Here is a 21,713-nt window from a genome sequence, read left to right as displayed (position 1 = left end):
CAATTTGATAGCTTAGTGGACAACTGCTTTTTAATTTAATTATATCTTTTTTTTTAATCACACATTTTAGTATTTATAATTAAAATTTTTTTTTTAATTTAATTTTTTACTTTAAAAATATTTCGAATTTTATTTCGCGTTGCAAGTATAGTTATAATATGTACCTCCACCGTCGGAAACGCTCGATTAGTAACATATAGATAGACATATCGAACGTCTGACTCAATGAATAACGGAACATTGTCGCGCAATTTTGGCGAACTGTTTGAAGAACACTCGCGTTTACATTCACATATCGAAACGCAAATGATCGCTGCTTTATGAAACCTTTTACGAAAGTCTGAAACGGTACACATATTGTGTCATCTTGATTTCTCGCCGAGGTGGGCCGCGAAATACGCCGCGAACCACGAAGCTTCGCAAACACAAGCTTAACATGCTTGTTACATAAGCCGCTAAGCGATTACATATAAGTTTTGATATACTTGCCTGAATTTTATAAGTCACCTTGTTTTCCGAATTACCTTCTCATCGATTTTAATGTCAATTCTAAAAACAGTCAAATTATATAACCGTTCTACAAGTTTACGTTTGTAAATGTATTTTTTTTTCTTTTTTATCATCTATATTTATTATGACAACTTTGTTTTTTTTTTTTTTTTTGCGCTATTCTGTTCCACGATTACGTCGTGCGAAAACAGCTAGATATCATTTTGATATTGTCGCTTTAGAAATTATTCAATATACGCCTCAATTTACCGCTGTCGATTTTGCAATTTGCAAGCCGAAGCGGCGATTAGGGACTTACGTGGCTGCTGACTAACGCCGGACTTAATCGTTACATAATCGGCCGTTTAACATCTACGCAATGCGCGTGCAAGCGAGCGTATGTAACATCAAGGTTGACTAAACTTGAGGTAACGTCGAAAATCTTGCGTAAGTTACCGTATCCACGCGAATCTTCACCCGGATTCACGCCGATAACATCTGGCCACTTGCGTTATCCAGATGGTAATTAATCGCGACGGATTTGTTTACTTAGCGCGATTCCCGCGAGGCCCCGCGCAAAATTCTATTATTGCGCGATCACGGATTATGTCACTATCGAGCCTGTAGATAGTGCGACCAATTTATATATATATATTATATATATATATATATCAGAAAAATCTATCGTGCCAACGTTGTCTCGACGGAGAGAAATATTGACGAATAACTTGCGGCAGGCAATTAATGCCAAGGAGTTTTACAAAGTTATAATATCATTATTTGTCTGAAAGAATTTTTGTAACGAATGCGGTGTAATTGTATGCGAAAATACTATTACATTACTATTTCGTAAGCTGATAAAAAAAATGCTGTGCGTCACATTTGTAACGTTTTGCGAGCCATATAAGGTTCTTCCAGGTGGAATATTCTAAAAATAGAGAAAAACGAAGATGAACGGGACACAAGTAAATAACGAAATGTAGCATGTGCGGCAGATGTAAAATCTATATACATATAATGTCTGTATGTCTATTTGTATAAACTTTTTACTTTTAATTTTTTTGTATTTGTACTATCTGGATAAATTTTACGGAGTTACGTTTCGCAACTTTGCGGCACATGCAGGACGTCACAATAATCACGAGTGCATTCTAAACGTTATTAATTAATTAATGGAAACTTTATGATCTCGAAAAAAATGTGTAATAATATATTAATCCCGCGCGACTAATTAATTTACAGTGCGATGATCGGGCATAATGAACGTGATGATTCTGCACAATCGATACGCGGGCTTGCAGCACGGGAAAATATATCGAGATGATAGCTCGCTCGCGATAATACATTATTAGAGCGTGTCATTAATACACCATACGGCGTTTCGTTCTACGAGCTGGCAGATTTCTCGGGCGATTGCCTCGTAATTGCGAAAACGGCGCGCGCTTGCTCCAGCATACCGGAGAACGGACGAAGGAACGGGCTAAATTGGATCGCATTATGTAAGTCCGCGGGATTAAAGAACCACGGGACAAATCCGTACGACTCGCCACGATTAAAACTGTTATAACATTCGCTGCATTACGACGTATGCTTTATATTTCCCACGTTTCAAAATCACATTTTTTTTTCTTTTTTGCACGCTGTGACGTGAATCTAGTACGTGCTGTATTTCGATTTTTTAAATACAAAGCGTCTCGTAAGTAACTCGCGAGTACTTTATTTCTAAAGGAAGGAAAGAAAAATTAAAATTAACTGTTCAAAAGTCTGACGTGCTTACGTGCGTGCTTCAATCAAGCAGATAAGATAATTATAAATTTAAAAAAAAAAATATATATATATATTTTTTATTCTCTTGAAAGTTATCTGAAAATGTATTTATTAACGTTTATCCTGCAAAATTAATATTTAACTCTGCGATATGTTAATGACCATTAAAATTAAAAAAAGAAAGGAATATATAAAAGAGATATTATCCATACGCTGAATATGCCCGAATATAATATGTACATATAAATTATATTTAAAGGAACGAGAATTTGTAATATATTTAATTATTTATTAATAATGGAAAAAAGAAGCTGTTGATTTCCCTTACCTTCGTTAGTATTAATTTCTCGCGAACCAAGTAACGCTCTGGTTTGCCTGGTCACTTCTTGGCAGCCTTCGCGCGTCCTTCCTTCGAACAAAGACTTGTTTCTCGATCGGTAGGCGAGCGATAAAATAAAAGAAGAGGTAACGTAGCGCATCCCATTGGGCTGCATAGCTGCATCCTGCTTCGATCTGACCTTGTCTGGGTGTTCACCCGACGTCAGCCCACCCGTCCGGATCGCCCGACGTTGGTCTGCCACCGTGACTTCGAGGCTGAAGCTGCGGCAATTCGCTGGCTTATGTAACGCGAAACGGGTCACGGCCAGACGCGCAGCCGAAAAGAGCCAGCCCGCCTTTCTCCACCTCGCCAGCATTGGGAATCGTCCGCGAATACCGACTCGATTACACGAGATCTCGATCACCTGTGTTCTAACTGGCAATCGCTATTCCGACATGACGAAGATCGCGCGTATTGGCACCGCGGCAAAGAATAAAAATGTATACGGACTTCGGCGTACAAAAATCGCCCTTCTTACGTCACGGTTTTGTCCAAGCAAACAAAATTTGAGAAGGAATGCGCGCAGGGTGGAACGTATCGGGATCTACGTATATAAAACTCTCATTTTCTCCTCCCCCCTTTTTTTTTTCCACTCGAAAGTCGATCTGTCATAAAACGTGAAATTTACGAGAGCATATAATTTATGTAATCCAGCCTGACCATGACGGTAAAATTAGAGACGGTCTGGAAACGCATTGGCCCTCGCCGATATATTTCGTACTCCGACGTGCGTGTCATTTACTCTCGGGAATAAAAGACATGTAATAATGCAGCTCTTTACAAAAGATGGTGTACCGCAATTTTCTTCGCTTTGAAATAACGAAAGTGTTATGAGATATAGGACGTTTCTCAAAGTCGCATCGTACAATTAATTTGGCGTTTATTCTGGTATTCAAATATTACCGATGCGTGAAGCAATACGTTTAAGGATATACGTATAGCTCTTAAAAAAAAAAAAAGAGGTTGCATGCTAATACACACATTTTACATCGCTCCTAAGATGGGAGCGAATGTATAATATAAGACTGGCATTTATTTAAAAACGCCAATAAAGTATATAATAATATGTAATCGGCTACCAGATGTTACCTGCGAAGAAACCAACCCCTTTCTGGCTGGTATCGCTAGTTCCTTTTTTTTTATTTTTTTTTTTAATGGTAAGGATTCGTAGCATTAACGTTATCGTTGGTCGCTCTTGCGCTTGAAATACAGATAGATAATAACATATTGAACTCGTTTACTTGGAAAATGCGTTCTAATCCGACCTCGTATTCTTTCAGGAAAATAACCGCGAGTGAAACGATCGTATCAAGGCGTTGGTGCGAAGGCGAGGAATCGACGGGCGGCAGTTACCCTGTATTTCATAACTGTTTCCAGCACAGTGCCGAAGGTACGTAACCTTTCATGTTCCTATTGTAGAGCGTCGACGCTCGACACCGCGGTGACGAAATCGCTTCGCCGCCGTGCATTACAACTGCTTACGAATGCATATGGTTATCCGCGAGTCAATGCGCGAATCGACCCGACCTCAGACCGAGGCATCTCGCGATCAGCATTACGAAACTTACCGGGATGTACTTCTCGTGAGAGCGAACACCTTCGCCTCTGTGTCTCCGTAACTCGTCGAAAGTATCTAGCCAACGTCGATTAAAAAAAAAAAAAAAAAATTAATTTTATCTTATTATTTAAGACATGGAAGAAATATCTTTTTCTCCATTTGAACAATATACGCGATATGAGAGAGATTAACTGAACGATTTTGATATATAATGCATCTTGCATAATGTATTCTAAAGTTATTGCAAACAAGAAATAAAACGTTGCGTAAACATCTTCATGTTATTCCGAGTTTTCATACGAAGTTCTCACTAAAAAGAATCTTATAATTGTCGACGCAAAAAAAAAAAAAAAAAAAATTTCAATAAAGCGTTCGAAGTAATCAACACGTATCGAATGAGAAATTCTCAAACCACCGCGCAAATTTTATTTGATTGTCGTAACACACTTGTACTTTTCCTACTTTCGCTAATCGTTGGGCGGGAGTTTTTTTTTTTATATAGATTGCCATAAATCGCGTTTAAACGGACTTCAGAGCTGCACAAGTAAAATTGAGTGCAATTGTCGCCGGTCGGCGTCTCAAGTTACATCAGAGCCGACGTTAAGTATCAGTGAATCACTTTCCGCCCCTCGATCAACGGATGACCTCATTTGACTAACAAGTTTATGAGTCAAAAGCAATTTCTTATTCGCGAGCAGCTTCGCCCATTCCGGAGAATTATCGTTTTCGATTAGAATCGTCAATCGTCGGTACGAGTAGCTTCGTAAATCTCTGTTGCGATTGTAAAGTAAAATTCGAATTAGATTGCCGCATAGCGGGATGATGCTCTTTGTTACCCGCGTCTCCGTTGCATAATAGTTGCCGAGGTTTCTGATAGCCAGCCAGTTTGTGTATCGCGCGATGTGCCTCTTGTACTCTCGTGTATATTATGTAACGTCAATGCCCCACCGAACGTGTAGTATTACCATATTACGAGATTCCTCCTCTCTTATTCCTTGTACGCGCTCTGCCCTCCTATTTCATGTCTGTCTTTAAGGTGTGTTTTATAACGCCTCGTTGAGAGTGTCGGATGATTGCCTAATTCACGTGCCACGGCACAATGAAGTTGTACGCTAATTCTGATAATTTTCGTAATTAAGCTTGAAGTAGGAATCGCGTACCTCGCGCAGTAAAAGAGATCTCTTAAAACATTTCTTTTCTTTCTTTCTTTCTTTTTTTTTTTTGCATAAAACATTTCAAACGATTGTTTAATAAAATATATTAATATTTTTATCTTAAATATTTAATATTGCAATCGCTGAACGATTAAGATTTAAAATATAATTATACGTCGCCCTCGCTGTTTTATGCTTGTAATTTTCTTTTTTTTTTTTTACTGGACTTTTCAATCGTTGACCTTAATAATACAATGGAAAGGTTAGATCGCTGTTCATTATGCGGATATATCTCAGGACATTGCCCCAGCCGGTTTATCCTTGACGACCACGTCAAACGGCGAAAGGATTTAATTAGTTACAAGTGATCTATCGGCTGTTTGACCCCCACCCGCTCGTCGCGACCTTTTATCACACCTCCGAGGCTTCATATTACACGCGTTTCCCACGTAACGTAACGCATTTACAGTTACGCGTGATTTATACTTGTGCATTATACGCGACCCGCGCGATTAATATCTGCGCCGCTTCTTCGTACGCTCTTGCGGTACTTCTGTTCAAAGTAATTAATTCTAAAGTAAAACACACCGAGATATAAAATACACTGCAACCCTCGCAACTTTGTTGATTCTTACCGCGCAACCGATTAATACGAGCTTTTACTGCAGTCCTTTAACATTGATCTTTTCGTTTCGTTATGTACATCTCGCGACAAAGTGTCGAGTTTCGAAATAAAATTGATAAATCGTATGCTCCCGATTGCACACTGCGCTTTACGGCGTGCTCGTTTTCTTTCCCTCTCCCATATTTCACTAGATTTTCGTCGAAATACTGATATATCTCTCGACTAAGTCCACCGGTGAGTGAACGGCGACGTGCATCCGCGAGCAACGTCCCCGTCATTGCAATTTGCAGCTCGGCGCGTCTACAGCCTTCGGATCTCGCAAGACGCGTGACGCGTTTAATAATGAATCATGTATGGCGCGTGGAATGCCAAGTGCGTGGGATAAAAAGAATCCAAGGGGGATGAAACCTAAGGGTTTTCGAGGAATATCAAAATTGACTTTCTTAGACCCGTTGCTTGTATAAGCTCGATATTATCAGTGCCTCGAATATCAGAAGAAAAGGGAACGCGCTTGCAGCCTGGCGATAAATTCAGATTATTTCGGTCTCCCGGGTACGCGATCATATCTAACTGAAGGAGATTTATTGAATGATTCATTCGGTCGATTTCTAGAAACGGATACGAAAAGTCTACTTTACAAGTGCACGTTATATAATAATGTTTCCGCGGGGAGGGGGAGGGAAAATATAAAGATGCGCAGAGCTCGTAGATATTTGCGGCACGTCGCTGCGTTTCACGCTCGATTCGACGAATTTGTAATGAGGGACGTTATAGTGCCTTGTTACAGAACGACCGGTCATGTAACTCCGATGTATTGAGTAATACTTCGAATTAGACATCGGTAGAGGTGAGCTTCGATGCCTACAGGGAATAAGAGCGATATAACTAAACGCCGGTAAGCGAGCAAGCGTACGAGAAAGAGAAGGAAAATGATTTCGTTGGTATTACGCCGGAAACGGTGTAGTTATCTGTCAGTCACACCTGGCGGCTTTCTTAGTTACGCGTAATACAATGGCTCACGGAAACAATAATGTGTTAGGTGACATTTGTAAGAGGAAATTTCAGATTTACGCGACCAATTTTGCAAGCTCTGTACGTAATCTTAATATATAATTGATCAAATCGACGATATATTAACTGCGCGAGTCTTATTTCTTAAAGACGCTTGATTTTTCGCATACTTTATAGATTACCTAGGCAATATAAATTTTATTTTACACATAAAGATGATTGTCTTTCTTTTTCTTTTTTTTGGCATATAAGATTCGTCCAATTCGCGACATCGTGGCGATATAACTCGGCACGATATTATGTAAGATATTACAGATCGTAAGATTGTGAGATCGTTATGCAATACCCATTAATGCGTTTAACGACTCTTACGTTGTCGTGTATTGCGCGGTTTTGAGTTTTAGTGTCATAATGAGAGGCATCGAGCACGACGTCGGATTTCGCCGTAAATCGTCATAATATGCGATAATCTTCTCGCAGTTCGCTTTGTTAGTTTCTTGATAAGGAATAATGATATTACCCTTTCGCCCGCAAAGTCGGTACTCCATGACATAGTAGTTCTATTAGTCTATGAGATTTACGAGTTGTCGGGTAAAAAGTCCATTGTCAAATATGTTTTGCACAGTTAACGAAGAAGTTAAAGTTTTTTTTTTTTTTTTGTGTCAGGATTTTACGGGCAATCCGGCAGTTTTGTAACAACTTTTCGTGTAACAAAATACGTTATAGTGGTTTATGTTTCAACCTGTAGATTATTGTAAAAATAAAATTTTTCCGGATTACTTAATTAATTAATTAATTTTTATTTTTGCGATCGAGAGATACTGAAAACTTAACGGCACGCGACTCACGCGACTCAAGCGCGATGTGATCGGTTGTCGATTTGTCGGATGTGTGGAAATCTCTGTCTGTTCTACGTCATAATAGCGTATCCGGTTGCGGTAGTGTCGAAATCAAGTGAGCGTCGTTCGTTACGCTCGTTAATGAGAATCTCATTAATGAGAACTTCACCATTGTCATCGTAATTTTATGCGGAGCTCGACAACGCACGTGCAATGTCTTGCTCTCGCTATTTCTCTAGCTTCGTATATCATTGATAATAATTCGTGAAAAATAAAAAAAAATATAAAAATCAATATTGGCAAATAATTAGCGCTAATTATAATAGTTTCCGACGTAAAAATGGAGAAAAGTTTAACGACCGTTACAATTACTCCTAACATTTTTGAACCGATGCAATTCCATCTTTTGTGAAAGAAATAATAATAACAGCAATGGTGCAAAGCGCAATACATTCCGGTTAATAGTTGCACAATACCGTGTAGTAAAGCACAGTCTGGGAACCTTATAATCGTTGCATAAGTGCACAAAAATAGGCGCTTGTATTAACGAGGAGACGTAACACTTTAAACAATAATAATGCGTTATGGAAGTAGAACAAAGCAGCGGACAATTTAGCCACTTGTACGGGGAATAACTTTAAAAATGCTCACGCGTTTGCAAAATAAAAAAAAAAAAAAAAAGAAGAAGAAGCAGCTATCTAAACAATGCGTTATACACTACAACAATATTAGAGGTAACACCGGAAATGGCGATCGTTGAAAACTAACGGAAGTTGACACGTGCGAACGTCGTGACGTTCCGAAATGCTTACTTGGAACGACGATAAAACGGACATGTGTACCTAGTTACACGTATACAATGAGATCTCTACTACCATAAACTGGGTTAGTTTAGTCTTTCATTAAACCATCTAAAAATATTCTCAGGTCAAACTAATATTTTCAGATATTTTTTTTTTTTTTAATTCTTTGGTGGTAATGTAATTTTTTATCTAAGTAACTTGCTTTTTCGATTTTGTCAATGATTACTATTATAATTTACTGCTGTAACTATGTGTTAAATATTGCGATTAATTAAATTGTGGCTAACTACTCATAAATGTATCGAGATGATGGACACGTTATTTTTCAAGCAGATATTCCACAAAATATAATTAAACCGATAATGTAATATACGTATTTTGAGGAGTTTTCACGTTTCAAATGTATGGCACATAATTCATAAATCTTAATCGTGCATTTTTGAACGGTCAGTTAACTTTTTAATTTGCTTAATGTAACAAAATTAGCAACGCATGTGATTAATGTTAACAGTACCGTGCAAATTATTACGCGATTGTATCGTGATGATTGGTGCGTTCCGCATTTTTGCGAGCAAATGCATAAAATAGTAACAATGTAATAAGAAAGAAGAAGCTGAAAACGTTATTTAACAGCGAATAAAGATAATTAACTTATTTCTTACTTGATTAATTATTTATGGATATTTTAGGCTTTTTAAATTCATATTTTGAAAGTGTAACATATCTTTATAGTATTATAATTTATATCTGCTAGGCTTTCGTACATTTAATAATTAATTAATTATTAATTAAATTTTTTTTTATTTTAAAGTGAAAGATATTTAATGATGTATGAATCTCTATTTATCCGCAAACGGTTTCAAAATAATCACACGATATATGTTGTATATATATATATATATATATACCGTTTCAACGGTTATGAAAAGTTACATCGTGTCTCTGTAACGTTATTGCGCGAGCATTACGTGATTCTCATTCAAGTAAAGAAAAACTCATTAAATTTTCGTTGAATATGGGTCACAAATTGATTACGTCGTAATAAACTGTCGATCTCGCGGGACAAAATAAGGATCTAACAACCACGACTCGTGGACACGATCTTCTAACGATTAGCTGTCTCTCTCTTTTTCTTTCTCTCTAACAATAAGACCCATTGAAATTTCTTATGAAATTATAATTTCAAATAATGTCTTAACAATCATAAATTATTAATCCTGAAAGGTTTAAAAAAAAAACATTATTAAGCTTTGTTATTACTTAATACGTATATGCAAAAATGTTTCATATTTAAGGTATTTCTTACTGAGAAAATCGGAAAATATTCTGCTTCCACGAAAACGATTCCATTATATTCTTAATTTTCTTCCCTCCTTGGTACCTTCCCCTGCAGCGTCGACTACATTGTACTACAACGCAATGCCGCGTTACTTATCGATCGCCTCCGTTAACTAGTCCGTTACACAACGAACCATAACTATTGCCAAACAATAGATTATGCCGCGGCTCCGCGTCGCCGCTTGGCGTGTAGATAGGGTAGGGGCTATCTTATGCAAGCGTTACATACATTTGGTTACATTACCGTCATTACGTAAGGCGGATTACGAGAGGGAAAGAAGGGAAGCGGGAGAAGGCAAGAGATAAGAATTACATATTGCCAATATTTCGAATGAAGGTACGGGGGACGAAAAAAGGCTGGCGTACACGTAGATTCTCTAGCGATGGTTATAGACATCGAGGACACATCGTTCACTGCCGTGAAATATTTGATTTCGAAATAAACTGGCACCAAATTAAACAATCGTTAAATTATAAAAACGAAAAAAGGCATGAAATTTCCTAAAAATTTGTTAATAATTTTTTCTCTCAATCGAATAAGTTTTTACTGAAATTGATTTGATAAGTTTAACGTGACAATGTTCTTTTTCTTTACCAATTATTAGTAAAACAGAAGAAATACATGTTGTTTTTTTTTATTCTAAAAGTAAAAATTAATTAACGTACGAATAAAATCCTAAAAATATGATTCGTTGAAATATAGATGTACTTAACTGACTCCTAGATTAAAAATTACAATTTTTATACCTTATTATTTCAAAGGCAAATTAGTTTTCGCAACATTATTGTCTTTCTTCGGTTTCATTACGATACGTGAATATCTAAGAATCTAGAAAACTAAACAATTAAATCATAGTTGCTTTTGCTGCAGCAATACAATAGAAGAATAATTGTACAAGGAAATATACATATGTAATTTTCCCTCGCTTTTAGAAAGTTTAAAGTTTAACTACGAAACGGTTTCATAATTTATACACAATTCATTTAAAATCCGAAAGCACGTAATTAACTGTGAGGTTATTTCATTTTTAACATCGAAACATTTTAGCAGTATTAATGATTATTTTACCTTCTAAATAAAAAAATTTGTCACTTCTATTAGAATGATCCTTCATAACAGCCCTTTACTCTCGTTCGTCGTCTTGTGTCTAATTACGTACATTATTTTCTGCAATATCTGTATAATAGAGACGTTTTTGCCCATATCTGATTTCAGCCTTTTGTTTTTGTTTCCTTGAGCGTCTCGGCTCTTGTTACGAGTGCCGCCGACTATCTACAGCGCACCCGCTGACTTTGAAACGCTCGTGCTCTCGCGTTACGAAACGGCGCTTCTTACCTTGTGGCATTCTAGAAGAGGGCAAGGCGCAGCCGTTCGCGCGCGTAAGAGCCGGTTACATGAGCGTGTAAATATTTCGCTTATACGATCAGCGATTTACACGTTGCGTTATTCGTCCGTTGTCTTCGTTTCAAACGTCTCGCGTTATATAACTGACGACGTTTGACTTTTATGTAACACCATGACGTATTATTGACGAAATTAGGAGACAGCGTTGTTGATAGCGATGTCGTTTATAGAGTTGCCATTCTTTTTTTAATTCCTAAAAAACATTTTCAAGTCAAAAACACATGTGTAAGGTAGTTAACATAAATAAATTTTTACTACCGATAAAAATATAAAATTTGTAAAGTTTAATCAGTTTTTAATTTGTTTGTTAAATAATCCTGTATCATTGATAAAACATTGTTACAGTTTATCAGATGCGCTTTTAACGAATTAATCTTGACTTGATTGGTAAGAGTTTTCTCTAAAGCTCGATTCAACTTTGAATCTGCAATAATCAATCTAGCCGTTTGTAGTAACACCATATCTCGTATTTTTTTTATGCCACATAACTAAAAAGTTGATATCGAAGACGATGTTACCTTACTTTTTCTGCATCTAAGTTATCAGACTTGTAGACTGGCTATCAGTTTGTTATTTAATTGATCACACATCCGTTTGAAATTGTCTACAGCCCCATGCCTCCAATGTTGTAAACTCAATATCTAAAATTAAAAAAATTTAAAAATATAAAGCATATAATTAAATATAAACCTATACACAAATAAAAATAATATTGCAGAAAATTGTTACTCTTTTATAAAATGTACCTCTAATAAATATCAGTTATAAAGAATGCAGTTACATTCTTAAGCTTGGATTCCAAAAAAAAATTCTTTGCTGTTTTAGATTCCCAGTTCAGCTGTATCTCATAGCTTTAGGCATGCTCAGTCATCATGAAGAATACTTGCAGGAACTTGCACTTGCTGACCATAGCTAAGTAACATCTTTTGTCTTGTAATGGCACCTGTCATTCTGTAAATTTTAACTCTTGAAGTTTTTCAAGCCTCCTGAAACAGTAACCGTGACACTGCTGGTAGTCATTATGTTTCAATCCATTTTGTTGTACTTCCTTGATTACCTTCATAACTTTGCACTCGCCAGAAATCTACAAAAACAAATATTAAAATAAATGTAAAGTTCACAAAATTAATAATTACGTTATATGTAAAGTAAAAAATACAAATTTTACGTTATATTAATTGGTCGCATTGCAAATGGAGCAGTCACAACGCAACGGAGAGAGGTTAAGAAGAAAATATAACGCTGACATTTTCGTCAGAGATTTTCTCGAAAAAGAGACTCACTGAAAAATACGTTCTCCGCTCCTTCGTCGTCTCTCCGTTCCTTGTCAGATTTCCTTTCAAAATATCCATTTTTTTTCTTTAAATACTATTCCGTATAGAAATATAACCTCTCAAGTAGCTGGTCACGTCACTATCTCGATTTACCGGTGGCGGTCGACTCCCATCAGTACCTCGAATATCTGTAGGCGGCACTGACGTCGGGTTTTGGTTGGCGACAAATTTAAAGTTTCTTTTTAGTTTCAAGAAATCCTTAAACGCAATGCCATTATCGCCGACATTAATTGAGATACTGATAAGAGTCAGCCGTCACCGACGAATCAAGGTAGTGATTTAAGTCAACTGACGCGAGGTTTGATGTATTATACATGACAAATTATATTTATAATTATATTATCACTTTGTTTAATTTCTCGACCTTAATACTTTAATAAAATTAAGCTAAATATTGCTACGATTAATTCTGTATCACTGCATCAATATAAATAATTGCCGTATAGTTCGTTTTTGGGAAAATAGTAATTACTTTCGGGTTTTATTTAGATGTATTCGCTGTCACAAAGCGACGACAGCACGGAAGGGACGGAAGAGAGAAAAAAAAGCCCAGCTTGCGTCAGCGTTTCGTGATTACAGTGATTTCCCGCAATTAAAGTCTGTTTAGTCATGAACCGGTACGTGGATCGCGTTCGGAAAACGCATCTGACTGCACAGCTCGACGCAATGCGTTTTATTTGCAACAGTCTGCACTCATTGTTTGCCGTCGTGTGAAAACACGAAATATAAACGCGGCGAGAATAATGCCGATTCAGAAATATAAAAAGGCGAAATTTTCCTCCGCGTAATTTCGTACAAAACACTTTCCAATTGTAATTGTCGTGAAAAAGCAAGGCGTCGAAACCGATTATTTTTAGTTAAAGATCTCTCTTTTATATTAACAATTTGATATAATTTATTCACAACACTTTAACTCTGTATAAGAATTAATTTACAAATTAATAATTGCAATGGATTCTCCAACGTAGAATAATTATTAAAAACTATAACTGACACATTAAAAAATAGTGAAAGCGTTTCCTGTCAATTGATAAAGCTTTACTCGTGAACGAAGGATGTTTCATTTATGCACAAGTCCGTTGTATTGTAAAAGTGATATCCGTAGTCTGCTATGTACGGTAATTATTAACTTTTTTTTATTCTCACACCGCCGAGAAATGATTCTTCATTAATGCATGTAGTTACACCGACGTATTATTAATGGATTAAATGCTACAAGAGATAAACGTTGGAATTGAATCCAAATTATATCACGTTTGGCATAATATATTTGCCGGAGATGAGCTAATCTCATTAAGCGCGGAAGGCGCGCCTCTTCGTTTGAGATTGCTCGTATGATGCGCGATTATACGCGCGCGTGACATAATGCACGTGTGAATGTTTAATCCGCGAAAGTGTGACGAGCCGCAGAGACAAAAGTCCGCGTCGATGTGCATCGTGCTCGCGGAGTCGCAAAACAAAGGGTTGCTCGCCGTAACATCTGTCGTTGCAATGCGATGTTTTTCGCGCGTGTGACGTCCGCTGTTACACATGCGATCAGTTGATTTATCACGAAAGATATTGCAAAATATACATCCAAATGCGTTTTCATATCGAGTGTCGAGCCGCTGCTTTCATCTCGCCGCGTATGCCGCGCGCGTGTTGCAGTAAAAAAAATTACATGCGAGGCATAATTGAGCATAAAGTTATTACGTGCGCGGTCCCCACGCCCTTTTTTGGTCAAACAATTTTTTCACGAAGCAAAAAATAATTTTTTTTTTTCTTTTTTTTTATAACAGGTTTATCGATCGCGATTCAAGCGAAATAACACTCGATATCGTATCGTTAAGCACCATTGTTTCATTTCACGGTATCTATTTTATTCCGTCGAAATATAATTCCGGCCGTTTAATGGAGCGAGAAGTAAAGGTCAAAGGGCGAGATATGTAAGAATATAATTGTCGTGACGCCCGGGGGACCATCCACTCATTTGCAATGTGCCACGTCGCTCTCTGGCAGTCTAGGGGAATGATAGATGAGCGCCAAGTATGCCGCGCAAAGCGAGCTTTACCTTTTTGCTGAAATAATCTCAGACAAGGATTTTCGACGTGATGCCATGGCCGTGGAGTATGCGATAATGACCCAACATGCGCGCGCGATTAATGCATTATTACGCGCTCCACCGACACCGCTTTATCCTTATCGCCGTCACGCCGCTGTTGTCATTGTCCTGTTTGGCTTTAACTACTCGTCGCCCTAAAAGCCGAAGATGAAGTAGCGGCGTGCTTTCAAGAGGTTTTGTCAGTTGCTCTTAAAACGATTCCAAGCGCTTGCCGGAGAAGGAACACGAACCACCTCCATAAATTTTGCAAAAAAGAAGGAAAAAAAAAAAATCCGCCGGTTACGGAACCTTTGGCAAGAAAAGAAACCAAGCTACAAGTTATACAAAATCTATTCAGAGTATAATGAATTCACAAAGCACAGTAAAATTATACTTAAGTCGATCTTTTAGCTTTTCAAGTTACTTTTAGATTTGTAAGCTACTTTTTGCTACACGCTTTAATTACTTTCTTTTCTAACTGTGCAAAAAAAAATTTATGACGTAAATCGGAAATTTAATAAAATATACGTACAGAATATTCAATTTAATTTTTAATTACGGATGTTTGTCCCTCTATGTGTTTGAGATTCTCTTCGACAGATTGCAATTCAGGATTCTTAGGAGAGACGCGATCGAATCGACATCGCTTGTTAGTTATCTGCAGGTTACTCTCCGTGAAAATATATTTTATCAAATAATCGTTTAACGTGTATGGAACATTTTTCTTTAATTTTCCATTCGACACTTTCGACGTGACGGAATCGTTCGTCTCTTTTGATGTATCCTGCAGGTAGCCCTCTAATCTCGCATTTGTCTCTTTCAATTTTTCGTTAGCGCCCTGCAAATCGTTTACCTTGAGCCGAAGATCAGAGTTCGACTTCCTAGAAACGGCGAGCTCGTCTTTTAGAGCTATTCTCTCTGATTTCAATGCGTTTAATTCTTCCTTAAAGATCTCGAGCTGCGACCTCAACGTCGTCTTCTCGTCCCTTAGATTCATCAGTTCGAGTTTCAAAGTCTGAATCTCTTCTGCCGCTCTATCGAAGTCGGCCTTCAATTTCTCGCCCGTCAGGCGGGAGTCGCGACTATTACGCGGGATATTCGCTTTCATCTTCAGCTCCCCATTCTGAACCTGATCAATATCGGCCGCCGTGGTTCTTTCGGTGCCTTTGGACGTTTCCGGGCCGTAAAGATAATTAGAATAATTGCTTATTCCTTCCTCGTGGCAGATACGCGCGATCTCAAGTTTCTTCAGGGTGGCGGCGATTTCTTCGTTGTCCGGCACTCCCGTCTGCGCCGCGGGACTTTCGGATCTGCCTTTTGCCAACTGCGTCGTAACTCCAGAGTTTTCGTGCTTCAAATTCGCCTGCTCCAATTTCAAAGCCTCGCCCGTACGTCGCGGTCTCGTCGGCTCGCCCTTTAGCCCATCTTTGATCTCCGCTTTGTCATCATAACCGACACGTGTATCAGATTGTACTTTGACTTCTGCACCGCCGTCCCCCTGCTCGCTAATCCCGATCTTCGTGTTCGCAGTACCCGAGCAGTTCTGCACGTATTCAATCTCGTTATCAACGTCGGCGAATTCCCGCGGCTGGTCCTTTAGAAACGGATGTTGCGCATCGATCTTTTTTAAGTAATTCTTACAGACGTTATTTTCGTCGTGCAACGCGGCTGCGGCAAGCCGCAACGCCTCATACTTAATTCGCTGGATCTTAAGTTGATTATCGAGTACTCCGCGCTCGTTACCAATTTCATTTATTTTCTTCTTCGCGTCGTCTCTCTCCCGGGTGAGCTCGGCGTTATCTCTCTCGTTCCTGTCGCAGGTAGCCTGCAGAAGAGCATTTTCCGCTTTCGCTTTGTCATTTTCGACCCTTGATTTATTCAATTCCATGGAAAAATATTCATTCTCCGCTCTCGCCTTATTCAACTGCTCTCGCAGGACGACGTTCTCATCATCGAGATCGTTAATACGCGTCGCAAACTCGTTCTTTTCTGTCAACAGCACTCGTACACGGTCCTCGGCCTCGGTATTCCGTAGAGACAGAATATCCAAATCGTCGATGATCCTCGAGTTCTCCGCTCGCAGGCGCGCCGCGTCAAGCGTTACGCCTTCCACTTCCGCCCGCGTTCTTTCGAGCTCGAACTTTAAATTCTTAGCGGCGGCTTCGCGCTCGCTTATCTCGTCCCGAAGGCTGCTACGCTCGGACTTAAATTTGTTAACTTGATCCTGCAGCGCGGCGCACTTGTTATTGGCATCGGCCATCGACCCATCCAGTAATCCTTTCTCGGACCTCAGCTCCGACAACTCCTCCTCAAGTTGTTCTTTCTCGTTTTGAAGCTGTTTGACTTTATTCTCGGACGCTTCGTACGTCAGCCTGTCGAATTCCCTCGTAGTTTCCCCGCCGATGCTCCGGACGTACGATCGATGCGTCAACGACCGCTCGTTAGGCTCTAAATCGAAAATATTACCTTCCGACAGAGCGACGTCGCCGACGGCATTGTCCGCCACGGGCGTCGCATGGTCGACCCGCTCGTCCGCCTTGTTCAGACTTATTTTAGAATCATTTGACTCGGGCTTCAAGCACTCGTCCCTAAGGTTTCGCGCACGATCTTCATTGTCTCGCGTCTCTCCGTCATCTTCCTTCACCGAACTTTTCAATTTGCCTAGTTGCCCGCGTTCTTCCTGCTTCTCAAGTACCTCAATTATATTTCTCAGTTTTACATTTTCATCGAAAGTGATCCCAAGTTTCGTCCTCAGGTCCTCTATCTCGGCCCTAAGGACCGCTTTCTGCGCGTCCCCTTGGGTAATAATATTCTCAATTTTCTTGTCCCTCGTCTCGAGAGCGTTACGCAACCTTTTCGTTTCCCCTAATAACGTTCCTTTATCATCGTGAGAGATCTGCAATTCTTTCTTTTCCGCGGCAGTTTCAACCTTCATCGGCTGCATCTCTGCGACACGTAGTTCGGAGTGATCGCATTTAATCGACAGCCCCGACAGTTCTTCTATTCCTTTTTTTATATCTTCCCGCAGAATCTCGTTCGCTTCGCGCATTTCATCGATAATCTTCTCGTACCTCTGACGATCTCTCGCTATTGTTAATCTGGCGCCGGCATACTCGCCGTTGAGTGCATTCACACGCTCGTTCTCTTCCAGCAATTCTGATTTTAGACGCGTAACTAAAACCCCCAGCTGTTCGATTCTCTCGCGTAAAATCCCGCGGTCGTCGAAAATTTCAAGTTCCTTTATTTTGCCGCACAGCCGCTCGATCAAATCTTTCAGGGTTTCCGCTGTTTTCCCGTCGGCGTATGCAACTTCCGGCGGTGCCTGTTTTAAGATACCGATTATCGCGATTGATTTTTTAACGATATCTTCGAGCTCTGTGACCTGAGCCAAGTATTGTGAGCCGCTCACGCCACCGATTCTGCAATATTTACTCATCGGCTTTATCTTCAATTTTTCGATCTCGCTATCAATTTGCTGTAATAAATTATTCAATGACGATGCTGCTTCCATGCATTTCTCGTATCGGTCATTCTCGCACGATAGCCCGTCTACTTTCACGTTCGATTGCCTAAGCTCCACGGACAACACTTTCAAATTTACTTTTAGATCAACCACTTTCCTCATGTATTTCAAGCAGTCTGGATCGCCAGCGGCGATTATCGCCTCGCGATCGCTCTTTAAATTGTTCCTCAAGTCGTTCATCAGCCGCTCGATGTGCCTAACAACGTCTGGGATATCTGTGGCGTCCAAACTTTTGCTATAGTTCGCATTCCCGCGAATAACTCTCAGCCGGGCCGTTTCCCTCATCAATTGTTCGCCGAGATTGTTCAATTCGCTTATCCTCTTTCGATATTCCGCGCTATTACCGCACCTCGTTCGCAGCATGGCCCGCAGTCGGTCCAGTTTGAGGCGCAAGCACTTATTTCTGGTTTTGGACCTGTGCAAATTTTCGCTAACGTTCACAAGCTCCTCCGACAGGTCGATAATCATCCCGACGGTCTTACCAATTACGCTCGCTAAGATTATTTCTATCGTCCGATCGCCTTTCGCGAACTTGTTCAACTTGTCCCCGAGCTGCCCGATCACGACGCTTGCTTCCTCGGCTTCCGTCAAGCTCTTTTTCAGACCCAGGATCTCGTAGTTCATACGCTCTCTCTCGCGCGAAAATTCGTTTTCGAGCGTGGCGATTTTATCGCCCATTTCGCAGGCGGCGATACGCGCGATATCGTCCTCGGCTTTCGTCAGCGCATGCTTCAGACTCGTTACTTCGTTCTCCAAAGTGCCGTTCGCCTCCTCCAATCGGCTAATCTCCTCCCTTTGGTACGCGATCAAAGGATCGATCTGTTGGTTATCGGCCCCATTCTTGTCATCTGCACGCAAAGCCATTTTCATCCGCCAGATATTACTCTTCAGCTTCGCGCTATCGCCCCGCCAATCTCTCATCTGCTGCATCACGTTATGCAGCTTGTGCAAGCCCGCTACGGCCATTCTAGCGATTCTCGTCTTCTCTTCGACGGCGACGTCAATCGCGATCACTGACAGGTAATCGTCGAGATATTTGTCACTCATTGCCGCCCCCTCTTTATCAGATTTACGTAATATGTGACAAAACGCCATTAACCACGAGACGACGAATTTCGTTAAACATCGGCGCAAGCTTTAAACAATTAATATAACAAAACTTTTGCGTGTATGCTCAACACGTTGTTTAACTTATTAAAATATTTTGCACAATATTAATTATTAAAATACAAAATTACTGACGATTTTACCTCGGTGCAGATTTCCATTTAAACGATTACATACGTTTAAAAATATTCCATTGTGGTTAGCATTGCATCACTAATAAATATAATATAAATGCCAATTAACGAATAAATATTCTCGATTAGGAGTTGTTAAAACGCACACGTCATCGTAACAGCGTCAGCGAAATGCGGAAAATTTTTAATTATCTATAAACGCTTTGTCAACCTACACTGGAGAATTTTCATACGTCGAATTGTCAATTAATGAAAGGACGTTTCACAAGATAACATCGCGAGATGATAAGAAATCGATTGTCATGCCGCGTATGACGGGAGCCGCAGACATCTTCACATTTCATAATCAGCATGTACGTATCGATGGATCATGCATTATTTATTGTAGATCCCGTACGAGTTAAGAGACGTCGTTCGTTGTTACTCCAATTCGATTAACGAAACGGTGATTTTGCACGAGTAATGCGGTGGACGGCGGGCAAAAAGGGGGGTGGAAAGTTTCGTGAAGTTTCGTTAGCCCCGCGCAGCACCCGTGTTTTCCTCCTTCCTTTGCAATTACCGCGCAGATTTAATTGATGACGGGCCCTCTCGATAAGTTCTCGAACAGAACCGAACTGTGGTCCAAGTGCTCTCGAAACTCTCGAAACTTAAGAAGCGTTCAGTATCGCTGCGCGGCCCTCAATATCGGAACACCTAATAAGACTGCTCTAACGAGGACTTTCGCCGAGCATACTGCGCACAATTTAATTATAGCGACCGCTTAATTATGTGGGTAGTACGTAATCGGTACTTCCGGTTTTCCGGTGGAGCCCAAAACTTCGCGACGGGAGAAACTCGGTGAATTAACCCGCGTGTTCTCCATCGAGCGTTTACGTTCTAAAACCGCCATAAGCTATCGACAACAACGGACTCACGTGAAAATTCTTCGCTTTGGCCGACGGAAATGCAACGTAAATTACGCGACAACCCGCGCGACAAGCCATTTAATATTGATTCGTTACTAATCGCGATATTCTATTTATTATTTTGCATACAATCGTGAAAGTTGAATTTATATAAATCGAGTTATATCGATCTCGCTGCCAACGCCGATTTCTCGCGTATCGCGCTCGCTGAGATGTAAAATTAAAGATATTGAACTGACATGTCACGAGTTTTCGCGCAATTTCATATCTCCGCGCATAAAAAGATTTTATTTTGGCCAAGTCTTTTTTTTTCCTTCTTTTTTTTTTTTTTTTTTTTTGCGGTGCGGGAGTGATAGCGCACTCCGCTACCACGGGGTTATCAGTGAATTGACCTGAAGCATAAATAACTTGTTTTCCACTTCGGTAATGTTAGTGGTACAATATAGAACTAGCGCCGGATGCCAAGTAAACCTTGATACTTTTTTTTTAATGCAACGTAACAGAGCGCTGTAAATACGTTGTGAGAATTACGAGAGCACATTTTTAGGAATAAAGTCGCGCCGGGGAAACATGCAGAAAGGTTAAACGTGGCCCTCAAAATTGTACCAAGTCATGGACGATCGATATGCACCGCCGTTTTGCTCGTGTGGATGTCACGCACCGCGAGTCTTAAAACCGATCGAATCGCCGCCTCACGAGCCATGCTGTTGCTGCGAGTACAATCCCTTCAGCGACAATTCCAAGGAATCGGAGATCTACGATCTGCCGTTCGCCCTGCGAAAACTGACGGTAATGAAGTGTCAGATGAAGAAATGGCGCATGGAACGGCTGCAGCTCGAGAGCGAAAATAGGTCTCTGAAACAAGCTCTACGATCACTCGGTACCGCTGTTCCACTTCATAGTCGAACCTTTTCCTCTACCTTTGCTCTCATTACGCTGTACTTTTTACGGAAAAAAAAAAAGAAAAAATTTATAAGAAATATACGTTCGATATATAACAAAGAGTAATTTTAACACGTTGCTGCTTTTTTCAGTATACTATGTCCCACTTACAAAATAGTTTTATAATGAAATTTGTTCCACATATATTCCAGATTCCGTGAAAATTTTAAACAGATGAATTTTTCAACGGCAAAGCAAATGGAGTCTCTGATGTATATCTTTATTATTTTATTTTTGCTTTCTTTATTTTTAAGTTCGAGCAGCTTTATCGGCGTTGCACGGTTTACTCTAGAACCCGTGTTTTCACAATTGTATGAAAG

The 21,713-nt window shown here is 39.7% G+C and overlaps 2 protein-coding genes and 1 long non-coding RNA gene across 6 annotated transcripts in view; 2 read left to right on the top strand and 1 right to left on the bottom strand.

The window, feature by feature from the left end:
• LOC139113579 (uncharacterized) overlaps positions 1-12,485 on the top strand; it is an 18,787-nt gene extending 6,302 nt beyond the window's left edge. The window contains exons 3-4 of the long non-coding RNA XR_011547725.1: positions 3,916-4,025; positions 12,194-12,485. This is a non-coding gene — a long non-coding RNA (uncharacterized lncRNA). The remainder of the gene's footprint in view (positions 1-3,915; positions 4,026-12,193) is intronic.
• Positions 5,401-20,714, bottom strand: LOC139113577 (uncharacterized). Of its 4 annotated transcripts, XR_011547723.1 has the most exons (5): positions 12,652-12,790; positions 12,426-12,452; positions 12,115-12,354; positions 11,887-12,009; positions 5,401-11,561 (listed from the first exon to the last, which is right to left on the bottom strand). XR_011547723.1 is itself a non-coding variant. In XM_070674810.1 (4 exons), the coding sequence occupies exon 1, from the start codon at positions 19,398-19,400 to the stop codon at positions 15,327-15,329; it is 4,074 nt and encodes a 1,357-aa protein (XP_070530911.1). In that variant the 5' UTR covers positions 19,401-20,714; the 3' UTR covers positions 5,401-11,561; positions 11,892-12,009; positions 12,115-12,452; positions 14,753-15,326. The 4 variants fall into 4 exon arrangements, 2 of the variants coding, with proteins under 2 accessions (XP_070530911.1, XP_070530910.1); XR_011547722.1 differs by having other exon boundaries at positions 12,115-12,452; XM_070674810.1 differs by lacking the exon at positions 12,652-12,790 and adding an exon at positions 14,753-20,714 and having other exon boundaries at positions 11,892-12,009; positions 12,115-12,452.
• On the top strand, positions 13,192-21,713 carry LOC139113789 (uncharacterized). Its single transcript, XM_070675194.1, is given in 3 exon segments — positions 13,192-13,271; positions 13,360-13,469; positions 21,062-21,713. Coding segments are annotated over 3 exon segments (588 nt in total). The 3' UTR covers positions 21,460-21,713.

Source organism: Cardiocondyla obscurior, linkage group LG03 (assembly GCF_019399895.1).
Source record: "Cardiocondyla obscurior isolate alpha-2009 linkage group LG03, Cobs3.1, whole genome shotgun sequence".
Classification (NCBI taxonomy): Eukaryota; Metazoa; Arthropoda; class Insecta; order Hymenoptera; family Formicidae; genus Cardiocondyla; species Cardiocondyla obscurior.
The sequence above is the reverse complement of the archived record's forward strand: the minus strand, read 5'-3'. Positions and strand labels throughout refer to the sequence as shown.

Coding starts and splice junctions, on each gene's coding strand:
- LOC139113577 (XM_070674810.1), bottom strand. CDS start 19,400: ATGGCGTTTTGTCACATATTACGTAAATCTGATAAAGAGGGGGCGGCA.